This window comes from Malus domestica, chromosome 17, assembly GCF_042453785.1.
Source record: "Malus domestica chromosome 17, GDT2T_hap1".
Lineage (NCBI taxonomy): Eukaryota > Viridiplantae > Streptophyta > Magnoliopsida > Rosales > Rosaceae > Malus > Malus domestica.
The window spans coordinates 29,734,176-29,747,672 of record NC_091677.1 but is presented as its reverse complement, the minus strand read 5'-3'; the positions used below and the strand labels follow the sequence as shown (position 1 = coordinate 29,747,672).

The 13,497-nt window shown below is 36.4% G+C and overlaps 2 protein-coding genes across 5 annotated transcripts; one reads left to right on the top strand and one right to left on the bottom strand.

Annotated features, from left to right (window-relative positions):
- The first annotated feature begins 486 nt into the window (after positions 1-486).
- Positions 487-3,893, top strand: LOC103405684 (mannose-6-phosphate isomerase 1-like). Its single transcript, XM_008344714.4, has 5 exons — positions 487-1,222; positions 1,345-1,512; positions 2,631-2,843; positions 2,972-3,238; positions 3,353-3,893. Exons 1-5 carry the CDS (start codon positions 860-862, stop codon positions 3,665-3,667), a joined length of 1,326 nt encoding a protein of 441 aa, XP_008342936.3. The 5' UTR covers positions 487-859; the 3' UTR covers positions 3,668-3,893.
- LOC103405735 (uncharacterized) lies at positions 3,843-11,077 on the bottom strand. 4 transcript variants are annotated; one of them, XM_029097312.2, is made up of 9 exons: positions 10,641-11,077; positions 8,066-8,110; positions 7,806-7,935; positions 7,197-7,266; positions 7,052-7,100; positions 6,606-6,703; positions 5,761-5,899; positions 5,470-5,636; positions 3,843-4,118 (listed from the first exon to the last, which is right to left on the bottom strand). In XM_029097312.2, exons 1-8 carry the CDS (start codon positions 11,001-11,003, stop codon positions 5,478-5,480), a joined length of 1,053 nt encoding a protein of 350 aa, XP_028953145.2. In that variant the 5' UTR covers positions 11,004-11,077; the 3' UTR covers positions 3,843-4,118; positions 5,470-5,477. The 4 variants fall into 4 exon arrangements, with proteins under 4 accessions (XP_028953145.2, XP_028953147.2, XP_028953146.2 ...); XM_029097314.2 differs by having other exon boundaries at positions 3,975-4,105; XM_029097313.2 differs by lacking the exon at positions 3,843-4,118 and adding an exon at positions 5,248-5,332.
- Between the last annotated feature and the right edge of the window lie 2,420 nt (positions 11,078-13,497).

Genomic DNA, 13,497 nt, shown 5'->3' with positions numbered 1-13,497 from the left:
ATTCTCCTCATTTTTATTAACGGAAGAATATTTCAGATTCTTTTTAAATAGATAACAGAGATAAATATATATTAATTACGCACACATATACCACCAACATAATGCCCCTAGATCGTAATCAGCACATCTGCCGTATTGCCGTCAAGGACATGTAATCGACAAATCCCAAGTACAACAACTATTCCTCGATCCAAACCCAAAAATTGTGTAATTGTTAAAATAAAATAAAAAACTAAAAACTATGTAAAAAGCACGTGATATTTTATACATTAATATGTTGCCTAAGTTACTTTAATACATTGATACCAAACTCATTAAATTATAAAGAGAATTAAATCTAATTTTTCGCACAATATTTATGGAAAATAAATATTACTGGATCGTAATAATCGGGGTTAAGGATCTTGAGAAAAAAGAATTCTAGGAAGGTTCCTGCAAGTACAAAAAACCAGCGTGTATTTAATCTGACAGGGAAAGAATTGAGGGCATTGGGAAGGACGACTGGAAACCTTTTCTGGATAGTCATGAGACTCAGAGCCGTGCAGACCCCACTGCCACTTTCCTCCTCTATCTCTTTCTCTTAACTTCCCCTTCACTCTCTCCCTTACATTCTCTCTCTCTCTAGTAATTTCCCTCTCTCTCTCCCCATTCAAACGCTTTGAAAAGCAGCAACTTGTCCTTCAAATCCCTCCCTCACGGCCACCATCATCTTATGCGCATCTCATTCGCATTCCCTTCATTTCTCTTAGCCTTCATTTGCACACTCTGTTCGCCCTTTCTCCATTTTTGTTATAATAAAGCTGAGGCGAAACGATAGCAGTTTTATTACAACAAGCTTGACTGAATTGTCCAATCATTCATGGACTCCGTCATCAAGAAATCAATGAAGCATCAAAACCAGAGGACTGGTTCGCTTCAGCGGCTGAGATGCTCCGTTCAGAACTACGATTGGGGGAAGAGGGGACAAGATTCCCAAGTGGCCAGGCTCTCTGCTTTCAACTCTGGTTCTGGGATCAACCCAGAAAAATCATATGCGGAATTTTGGATGGGAACCCATGAGTCCGGACCTTCCTTTTTGATTCAGAATTCGGATGAGAATAATGGGTTTTTCCCAATTGGGTCTCAGATTATATCTCTCAAAGATTGGATTTCCAAAAACCCAAATGTGCTTGGTGAGAAGGTGATCCAAAAATGGGGCTCTGACCTCCCTTTTTTGTTCAAGGTAACCTATCGTTTTTTTATTTTTTTTTATTTTTGGGTTTTTTTGTTTAAAATTTGGGGCTGTGGACTCTGGTGTGGAGTTTTCTTTGTTTGGTTTTTGTGTGTGTGTTGTGTGTGTTTTAGGTGCTTTCTGTGGGGAAGGCATTGTCGATACAGGCACACCCAGATAAGGATTTGGCCAAGATTTTGCACAAGTTGAAGCCAAATGTTTACAAGGATGCTAATCACAAGCCTGAGATGGCCCTGGCCACAACCCACTTTGAGGCTCTGTGTGGTTTCATCACTCCTCAGGTAAAGATCATTTTCATGTGTTCATTTAAATCTCAGAAACGATAACAATCTTAAAATAATTTTTGACTAAAGAGAGCTGTATATTCCCTTCTTAACATCTCTGTCCTATGCCTACTATGCATAATTTTCCTAGACATTGGGTTGGTTTGAATTGTTTGGTTGCTGAGTCTTTTCACGAAAATCATTAGCACTTTTGAATGTTTACGTGCCTCCTTTTATTGTGTTTATTTTGATATTAAACAAAGGTAAACAAATGCCTTGTTCCAAAAAATAAAAAAACAAAGTTAAACAAATGAGTTGTAATCTTGTCTGGGGCCCATTGAATAATTGGCCATTTACCTTGTCAAAATCAGAATCATGAGGACTATTTAGGCAGATAATGATATAATACCAAATGAGTTAAAAAATTACTTTTTCTCATTCCAACTGTTTAGAAATCAAACCATTTATTTTTGCTTTAATTGGTAAAAAAATCAATAAAATTATTTGGACAGGAAGGCACACAGTTTTTTAATACAAGGGGCTCAAATTTAATAAAAAAAATACTAGGTAAACCATATTATATAAATCACATGATGTGTCGGTTGATAGTTTGATATTTTCATTAATAATTTAAACAATGAATTCACCATCAATTACCACATCATGTTACAAAATATGAATCAAGCAGATTGTTTCTCTAGCATCATCCCAAATTTTTATATATGAACTTCACATGAATTAACAAAAGTGTCGACAAATGTAATCGGTCATATTTTTTTTTTAAGATCTGTTTGTACACACAAAACTTAAATATCTGCTGATGCCCTCTCCAATACTCTACGATAAATAAATAAAACCCGAAATCATAATGCAATCGATTCCATCACTAGTTGAAGTATTAACTTCTATTTCATTAATTAAACTGAGATTATATTTTATAATTGAGGGCAAGAGCAGGTGTAGTGTTACTTTTCAGTCGTTGAGTATCTCTTGCTAGGATACCTTTTTCTTCCCAATTGTTTTTCTTTTCTCAAGGAATATTGCCTTCTGTATGGGGATCTATGTGGCATTCCAACTAATTTTAATTATAATTACACGTTTAATTACAATTATAATTTTTCTATCTTTTTTGACAGGAGCTTAAAGTTGTGCTTGCTAATGTCCCTGAGATTGAAGAACTAATTGGCAGTGAAGAAGCAAAAAAAGTTTCCGGAATCACTGATCAAGACAAGGAGGAGAAAGTAACGTCCGCTCTGCGTTCGGTTTTCACCCACCTCATGTTAGCCAGCAAGGAGATGATAACCACAGTTATTACTAAAATGAAGGATCGTTTACACATCGAAAGTCAGGTTGGCTGATGTGTTTTTCTTCAATGTAACTGTCAAATTATGTTTTTTCTTCGCCCGTAGGATGATCTGATTGAAGATCCTGCTATGCTCATTCTGGATTTGTGTAACAGTTTTCGCTATTTTGGCAGGCGAGGCGTTTGACAGAGAAGGAACAGCTGGTATTGCAGTTGGTAAAGCAATATCCAACTGATGTGGGTGTTATATCTGCCTTCTTCATGAACCATGTGAAACTTAATCCCGGAGAAGCGCTGTACATCGGGGCTAATGAACCCCACGCCTACATATTTGGTGAGTGCGTTGAGTGCATGGCAACCTCAGACAACGTAGTGAGGGCTGGCCTTACTCCAAAGCATATGGATGTTCAAACCCTTTGTTCTATGCTCACATACAAGCAGGTAAAATACAGCATCCCCGCCGTGGAATTAACACTCTTAACGTCAACTTGTGTGGTGCGGATTTTCCTCGCATTTCGCATGCATGTCTGAAATTTAACGTCTTTTCTTTTGCAGGGGTATCCTGACATTCTGCAAGGAGTTGCAGTAGGTCCTTATGTGACAAGGTATCTCCCGCCTTTCGATGAGTTTGAGGTTGATCGCTGCCAACTTCCGCAGGGAGAATCAGCAGAATTCCCTGCAGCCCCAGGGCCTTCGATTTTTGTGGTCACGTTCGGGGAAGGAATTATATACGCAAGCGATGTTCAAGGGGATGTAATTACAGAAGGAGACGTTCTTTTTGCACCAGCAAACACTCGGATTCGCATAACAGGCGCATCCGAGTTGCAGATATATCGAGCGGGTGTGAGCAGCCTGTTCTTCCAAGCCTGATGAACTTCATTACGCAGTTGCACATCTTTGCTTTAGTGCAAACCACACAAATTATTAATTTTGCATTTTTTCATTTTTTTTACAATAAGCGTATGTAATATGTAATATTAGCACTGTCATGAGAATGCCTGTGCTAGTGTGCCATGATATGTAGTAAAAATATACGAATAAAAAATATATCAATTTTAGTAGTTTTTATAAATAAGATCAATTTTTTATACATCAATATATTTATATTACGAGGTGGAAAAATAAATAAGGGTCGAACTCATCATTTATGAGCTTCTAACATTAAACCTTTTACAACCCACCAGTAGTTGGGAGCAAATTTCAAGCCCGTATTTCACTCGGCACACTTTTGGTTCGACTCCTAACGCCGTTGAATCATACGATGGTGGCTAAAGGAGGTTGAAATGCCTCTGTCAGTCTTCTCGCCCCCTGGAAGGGTGGACTGTCATAGAGAAGTCACAAGATGGTACCCTTAAATAAATAAAATAAAAAAACTAAAATATCTCATTTACAAGTGAAGAAAAATAGTAGTAGACTGTAGTAGTACTAACTAACATAAATAAGATGGATTTCAATCGTTGGTTAAAGAAGTTAAAAAAAAAAAACAATGAAGTCAATTTTTCTGTACACGGTGGTCTGATGACTATTAGGTCCGTAATAATTTACAAACGGGCTAGTAAAATAATAAGCATGCGGCCCAATACTTTGATCTAGTGGGATCATTCTACAGCAGTCCCAATCTAGCAGTTAGTATATAAGTTTTGCTGACTCGCATGTTTTTCTTTTCATGAGTGAACAGTTGAGATTTAACTAAATCTCAATTAGTAAGTCTCAATCGTTCACTCATGCACAAAAAATGTGTAGAGGAGAATTTCCAATAAGTATAAATAGCCAATCTCAAAAATGGTTAAATTCAAGTTCAAATTAAAAGAGAATTTAGAGTTCATTTAGTGCATCGGAATTTTGGTAAAAGTGCTTCTATAAAAAACACATCAACATTTTAAATAAAAATCCGAGTGTTTCCTATAAAGCAATGAAAGTGCTTTCTAAAATCTAGCAGGTGCTTTGCCAAAACATACTTGTATAAACACTTTCTTTCCTTTTTTTTTTTTTTTTTTTTCTTTTGCTAAATGCAATCGAAAGTGCATTTGATTATCGTAAAGTGATTTTAGCCATTTCAAAAACAAAATCAAAGTCTAGAAGACTCAGTTAAATAGAAGATTTATTGTATGTAAGAAGAAAACCTTGTAGGGCAAGAATTACTGATGCCAACTGAGATGAGTTAGTGTTAAACATTACAGAAAGACTAAGCAGCCAGAAATGCGGTTTAAAGGTGGAGAAACTCTAGTTAAACAGAACCAGTGAATCCCACTCGACGTAATGTCCATGAAGAAAATAAGGAATGCCAAGAGGGAGAGAAAAGAAAGTGCGGAAATCACTTCCATATTTTATCACGTCATTCCCCTGCACTGCATTGAGTTATGTTAGGCTTTAATATTCATTAGTATTTTGGGACCTTCGTAACATGGAGTGCTTTAGCAGTGGACTCACTTTGTGCAACGATGTTAAAATGGCCAAAAACGTCTTAGTAATTAGAATTAGGCCCAAAGTATCCCGAAGGAGAGACCTGTAACGAGTACTTGTGATTCCGTCTTTCTACAGGTTCATATATAAAATTCAAAATTTCAGATTTCTTAATTTCGCTGCCACAACGTATGAATTTTCCTTCTAGTTAAAAGGTACGAGTAAGAACTTAGATCTGCACTGGCAAAAATGACACTGAATACAGTTACCTTCGTAATCATCTAAGTTGCTCTCTCTTCAAATCTTCGAGCCATGATAGGATAGCTTTTGCACCCTTCTCCCGTAAACAATCCAACATCATGTCATGGGCAACCCCTTTAACACAGATAGGAGAGACACCATAAAACCTGCCTGTCTCGTTGAGGCCTTCAGCATCCTTGTACAGGGAAAAACAGTAGCGGAAAACAGAAATAAGCAAGCAAATAGTGGAAATTACAGACCAACATGTTTACATTGACAACATTAAAGAAAGAATCAAGTAGTATGTATAAGGAGTTTACCACAATGAAATCATCATTTGCACCCAACACGAGGAGTTCAATAGCTGATTTTGGCACTGAAGGAACTGGCAGCGATGCATTGAGCTTCCGCAGATCAAACAATGGCATTCTTGAACTTTCCTTCATTAGCTCTTGATAGCTGAAAGACAAATAGAACTTTAAAAAGTTATCTTCACAAACAAAGACATTTTGGGAAGGAAATTTGTATTTTATGAAAAATCCCACAAAACTGCATAGAAGAAGTATCAAGCAATTAACAAAGACAAAGGGAACCAAAAAGAAACAAACAAGACTACGTGGTTCAGTAAACTTGCCCCTACGTCCATGAGATTACATGGTTCGGTATACTTGATTACAAGATTATGTGTCACGATACACCCCCGCCCCCTGAACTATCAAGTTCCTCACTCCATCTATTGTTTTGTGGTTCATTTGTAACTAATTTATCCTATTTCCCATGGTATTTGAAAATTCCTCAACCAAACATAGTGCTTAGTAATTCTAGTCCTCTGTAGACAACCACCCTCTCTTGGTGTGGACGTTTCTTTTGACACAGACACTCTTGCCTCCTTTAGTGCCTTTATTGCACCCATTTTTAAAAATACACTTCTTAAGTTTTCTGTTCTGATGAGGCTCAGTGTACAGATACACAGTTTATGGGAACTTCAAGCAGAAATATAATTAAGCCGTAGTACCAGGGCAAATTGACTGAATGTGTATGAAATTACTCCATTTCCCGTGCACAAACTAATGCTTAAACTTAATACTAGATATATAATGTTGAACGTCATCTGTCATTTTATGAAATGTGTAAATGACTTGAAAAGAATTGCTGGCAAACAAACCGTAAAACGAGGTGATCCTCCATTGTTGCAGAAAAAAATGTCTCCTTACAAAGAGAGAGAGATGTTTGAAACCCTTTAGCTGCCAAGCTGCGTGTAACCTACTCAAAAGTTCAAACAAAGAATGCCTTAATAATACGTAAAATTAACCTCTATGTCTACTGTTTACACATGAGAAAGCTGAAAGTATTGCGGAAAAGAGTATCACATTTTCTATTTAGATATCCATGAAAACAGTGGTGAACAGCTGTCCAAAGAATGTAAGGGATGATAGGTTGAACAGACTGAGTACGAGTATAAATGAAAAGATGCAACCTCAGAGATATTTAGTCAAAAATGGAACCAGAGTTATGAAGGAAGATATATAATTAAGGCGTAAAAAATCTATTAACTAAAGTTTTGTGTAGCAATTTTCCAGTATGAATATGGTATAAAAGAAAGATCAAAACCTTAAAAGCAGCAATAGGTTTGGTGAAGAGATAACGCCACACTAAGCCACTGGAGAAAATCAGAAATGTCAGTCTGGACTAATTACATTCAAATTGAAAGAAAGAAAGGAACAAATAATCAGACAAAGGAAAGTAGGTTAGTTACCTATTACCCGAAGGAGGTACGGAGCAGACAAGCACAGCACCAGTAAGCTTAGGGAACAAATCTCTCTTGTCTAGAATAAGCCAAACAGCACAGAAAAAGAATATATAAGAAATAACCTTGCAAGTAAGAAAAATACTACATAAGATGAAATTTGATGTGCTTATAAGCTATACCACAGCCCAAGTCAGGAAGGAAACTTGATAGTGCATTCAGTTAAAGTTTGAGTATCAAATATCAAAGTGTGCATTATGGTATCAGCCTATCAGGCAGAGTTAAACTTATCATGATAGAACCCAAAATTACTTGTCTATGATATAATCCGAAAAAAAATTGTAAAAACTATTCAGAATAAACAAAATAATGAGTTACATAGATTATCGCTGTAGGCCGACAGAGCAGTTTCACTATAAAATTAAAGGAGATACAAAGAGAAGCCACAAACCTAAACTCTATCATAATGTGTTTAAATACTTTGTAAGTTTTCAATGTTTATTGAGGGCTTTTTCACCCCTCCTGCAATACATGATTTAGCCAAACCACATTAAACGTTATGGCTCATGTCTCATCAGTCTGGAGATTTTATTCTACGTAGTTAAAAGTAGAAGTTACCTGAAATCTGGTTAGTTTTAGCGTTTGCAATATAGTATTGAATAATAAGCCCTCCAAAAGAGTGTCCAATCAATACTGGTGGAAGCGTGAGTTTCTTGCAGATGAAATCAGCAACATCACTTGCATGCGTCTACTGCAGAATATGCAGTGAACAGGAATAAGAACAGCATTTTGAGTATGGAAACCATTAGACACAGGCATGCACATACTAGTGAATTCCTAGTAAAAGAAGTCTTTTTTCTAGCGGAAAACTACTATACCTGGAGAGTACCAGAAACAGAAGCGCTGGGTGCATCACTTTCACCCTGATAAATCAAAGGAGTACTACAAGTCAGAAGCAGACTAGTATAGAAACAATACAACGATGCCAACTCAACGTATCACCCAGATACATGCTACTATGTGAAAGGTATAACAACAACCAAGCCTTATCCCACTAAGTGGGGTCGGCTGTATGAATCCTAGAAAGCCATTGCGCTCAATTTTGTGCCAAGTCAATGGTATAGATTAAGAATTTAAAAATCAGGATGAAGAAAATAAGAATTTATCTTAGTAATAATTGGGTGTTTGATGGGCATGTTTTGCAGCTTGAAGATCTGTAATTTTGTGAATATAATTATCATACTCCTTTTTTTTTCTTAGCCGTTAGATTAAACAAATCAAAATAAAAAGAAAGAAAAGATAGTGCAAAATTTATTTTCCTTAATTACTAAAAAGGTTTTGGACTAAGAATCTAAGAATCCTATGTTTATTAGACCAGTGATTTGGTAAAAACTCTTCAACGAGTGAGACTTTGTCCTACTGGTCCTGTATAAAGTTTGGTCTGTTTTCTCACAACAATAAACTTTTAAAGTAATCCAGGGTTGCAGAGAGCAGAAAGCTTTGCTTTTGATTCGCTATCTCATGACACTAGGTATTTGTTCTCTTTCATATACTTGATTAAAAGGTTATATTTTTGTTTTTGTTTGTGTTACGAATCAAATATCATATTAATTTACATAAAGTTTACATGTTCTATCAAAGCCATCGCTCTCAATTTGAGATCCAGAAATAATATTTTAAGTTCATATTTTTGTTTAGCAGAAGCCAATTAGGGTTTTGTTTTTTGAGCCTATAAGTTAACGGGAAGTGATTTCTGCGCACTCTTTTGTTTGGTTACACACCTTCGTTTGTATAATCCCTAACCCTAAAGCCCACAACGTGTACAGTCTTACCGTACCTTTTCAAAACGTGTACGGTTATGTTTTCTGATTGATTTTTGGGTTAGGGTATAACACTTTTAAGAACAATTGAAAATTATTATGTATATGTTTCTTCTTTTTCTTGTAATGCATGTTATTTACATGGTCTTAATGTGTATTGATTTTGTTTTTCCAGTTTCTGCTATGGATTCTTCTTCCGTTGAGACTTTGACTAGGAACAATTTTGCAAAGTGGAAGCTGGACATAGAATTTGCTCTTGGAATCAGGGATCTCGACTTAGCACTAAGGGAAGATGAACCTCCTAAGCCGACTGAGGATAGCTCTGAAGAACAAAGAGAAAAGTATGAAAAATGGGAAAGATCTAATCGCTTGTCTATATTGATTATGAAGAGATTCATGTCTGAGACTGTTCCTGGAAGAATTCCTAGTTGTGACAATGCAAAACACTTCTTAGATACTGTGGAACAAAACGTCAGAGAGTCTGAAAAGGCTGAAACCGGAAACTTAATGAGTTCTTTAACGACTATGAGGTATGATGGCAACAGCAATGTTCGCGAGCACATCTTGAAGATGATAGGTATGGCCAATAAGTTGAAACATTTGGATATTCATATCCCGGATCCCTTTTTAGTTCATATCACTCTTAACTCTCTTCCGCTACAGTTTGGACAACTTAAGACCACTTATAGTGCCCAAAAACAAAAGTGGGAGTTGGATGATTTGATATATATGAGTGTTTTGGAGGAGGAAAGACTTTGTCGTGAGAAGAGACAAGGGGAAAATCTTGTGTTCAATAGGTAAGGTAATCAATCCTTAAGAGCAAAGAAGACTATCAAGTTCAAGTGCTTTTCTGCAAAAGTGAAGACCAAAGGAAGAGGTATTGTCACTAGTATAAAAACTTGGCTCAACAATAGAAAAGGAATTGAAAGAAAGAAGGTACGAATGATATATATATGATGATGATGATGATGACATGAAAGTTTGAAGTTTGAATTTTAGGTTAAGTGTGTTTTGTTTTCTTATTTTTTGCTATAAATATTTGATAAGTTTTTGTTTTTCGTTTCCAAACTTTACGTGTTTTTTTTTTTTTTTTTGAAGTGAACGATAAGGGGAGGGGATGGGCTTAGCCTCACAATGGGCTAGCAATAATGTGGTTTATTCAAACCTAAGACCTTTCATTTACAAGTGAAGAGGAATATCACTAGACTATAGTATTATATGACCCAAACTTTAGTTTACTCATTGCTTCTTCCTTAACTTTTGGAATTAAAACTTGACTCATAACTACCACAGGCTGATGCTAGTAGTGTCGATGAAGAACATTTTTTTACCAAACCCCTAAAAAAGTTACGACGGTAAACCCATAAATCATAATTCACCAAAAGAAATAAACTCTATCCCCTTATTGTGGTCAGTGTTTCCATATAATACCTGTCATCTATAATCCAAAATTCAATACAAAAACAAAAATGTCAGCATATACGAATCCATGTAATCAAATTCTTACAGACTACTCTGATCAAATAAACATTCAAGTTATGGAATTGACAACCACAAATGAGACATCTAATCAGACAGGAAAAAAAATGGCAATTAATCAACAGAGCGGAGCATAAAAATGGAAGGCACTCACCTGACCCAACAAGCTAACTGCATAGCAATCATACCCAGAAGCCGAAAAGAAAGGGAGCCAGTGCTCAGCCCAGCACCAAGCAGCGTGGTAGCTTCCATGGACGAAAACGAGAGGTGGGTTTTCACTTGGTCTCTCTTTTTCCTCGTCTGATTGCTTTTCTGCAACTCTTTTGTGCACGATTACCTCCATGTTCAGGCCGGAGGGGAGTCGGTGGAAAAGACGGGATTGTTCCTGTTTGAGCTGGTAAGGGACTCGCATTCTGCGGGCTCCATGGAGGGCGGCACTGGGCTTTATGGTAACCCTCCGGGAAGAGAGGTTGGGATGAAGTTGGGAGATAGTGCGGAGGGAGAGGACAGCAGCCATTCACGTGAAACTGATCTCGCCCCTTCCACTTCGAGAGACTTGGCACTGGTTTGGTGATTGTAAACAATCTCATAAGAACATTTCCAACCTTGTGTTAAAAATCAAATTTTTAAGCCCAAAAAATTTGGCTTTTAGCCCAAAAATATTTTTTCTGCTCCAATCCTTTTAGTTTAAAATTTTAGCTTTGAATTATTAAAAAATGAACTTAGGCTAATTTTTTTCTTAAATCAATTTTTTTTTAAATAAATATGTAGACTATTGTAAATTAATTTTAATAACATTTTAATCTAAAAAAATTTAAATTCCGATAAATATTGAAAAATCATTAAATTTTTCACAAAGCAAGCTTTCAACTTTCACCAATCTTAATTAATAAGACATAAATTTAATAAAGTACATAAACCACATAATAAACAACATAAACTTAATATAAACGACAATTAATAAACTTAATTAATAAAACACATAATTCATACACTACATAAACTTAACAATCATATCCACCATCTTCACTTGGTGATGGACTTCGTTGAAATGTTGGGATATAGGGTTCAGAGGATTCATCATCTTGAAATATACTTCTTGAGGCAGACTTTCGCATAATTTTCTTTTGCTTATCACGTAAGAACTTCTTCCTCTCTGGAGTGTATTTGCTGAGGTCCTTCATCATGAATTCAATTTCAAACCTATTTTCCTCCCTATCCGAGATTTCCTTCATTTGCAAACGCATTCGGGCCACTTCTTCTTGGTGAGCGCTATGAGTTTCGTGCAATTTTGCAATTCCGATAGCAAAGTCTCCCCTCGTCGAATCTTGGGCCTTCCCTTTTCTCTTTGCTTCCTTTTGCTTATCTCTTCCTGGGGGCCTAGCTAAAGAAGGAGATGGGGTCATTTCATCGACACCTACATCAACACCTTCATTTCTCGATGCGGCTTCACGTTGAAATAATCTTCCCCATTGTTGGTCTGCATCGATTGCCCACCTTGGACAATCCTTGAGGACGTCCCAAGCATGTTGCAACTTAAAAACTTGATTTTTTGGTGTTACTCTTGTCTTGTAAATTTCCATTGCTTTGTCACCCTATGCAAAAAATACATAAAAATAATTAGTTGCAAAATAATATTATGTACATGACAAATAAAATATCAAGAAAAAAACTCACAATTTCTATGGCGCTCCTTCCACTATGCATGCCAACCATGGCTCTCTCCAAGCTTCCCTTCCATAAAGTGCATGCTTTGTTGATAGTCTTCCACCGATCATAAACACCATCACCATCCCGCCTGCCGCCGTTGCAGTTTTCTTGAAACTTTGCAATGATTTTATCCTACAAAACCTTTTTATTTTGATTTGTGTCAACTGCACCATCTTCACTAACAGAAACCCATGCCAAGTATAAAGAAACATCTTCCTCAAAGGTCCAATTATGACCTCTAACATGCTCTCTTGCCATGTTGAACAATTTGGAAATGGAAAGAAATGATAGAAAGATAAATTGGAAGAATTGTGAGAAAATTGAATTTTGTGATGTTTGAACAAATACATAGGTATTTATAGAGTTTTTGGGTAAATTTTGTGTTAAATAAATTTATTTAATTATTTTAGCCGTTGGATTTTAATTTGGGCCGTTAGATCTTTTTTTTTTTACTGTTAGATTTGAGTATATTCAATCTCAACCGTTGGATTCAATGTATTTTAAAATAACATATTTTTTAAAAATGAAATTTGAATCTGGACCGTTGGATCAACCAACGATCCTTAAACAATGGCCGTCAGATGCGGAAAAGAGCCGTTGGGCTCGGGCAAGTGGCCGACATGGCCCTGATGCTAGGTCCCACGCTGTCGGGAACGAAACGCAGGCTCTCCGCGTGGGGCGCGTTGGAGTGTGAACGGGCCGAGAGTGGCCCAAAGGCCAGCGAGTCCAATCGCGCAAGGGAGGAAAGCTGGGGGGGGGGTATTTGGCCCAGAAATAACATTTGGCATTTAGCTCAAAATTTTAACATGGGTTGGAGAGTGTTTGGAGGGGGTAATTTGGCTTTTAGCCCAGGTTTGGAGTTGGTCTAAAGGTGTTAAAAATTAATTATTTTCATAGTTTTAGGTAAAAGAAGAATGTGAAGTAGCAAAAAATGAGTTTATTCTCACATCATAACAGAAGTAGTTTTTTTTTCAAAGCACAGCAATACCAAACTAGTCCTACCTTTCATCTTGAACGAGACTGCAACCATATCCCAAACTAATAATTAACCGTCAAAGAGAAAAATTAAGGGCTTATTATATTAATAATCTACAAATTGTTGAATAAACTTCACATATTTAATACACCTCATATTTGCTTTTTCAATGGAAAATTATCTTAATACACCCCACGTGCTTCCCCATAATACCCTCACACCTCACATTTTCAATATACACCTTATATTTTCTACATGCACCCCATATTTTCTATACACCCCACATTCTCAAATCTTATAAAGCTTTTAATTTGGACAAAAAATG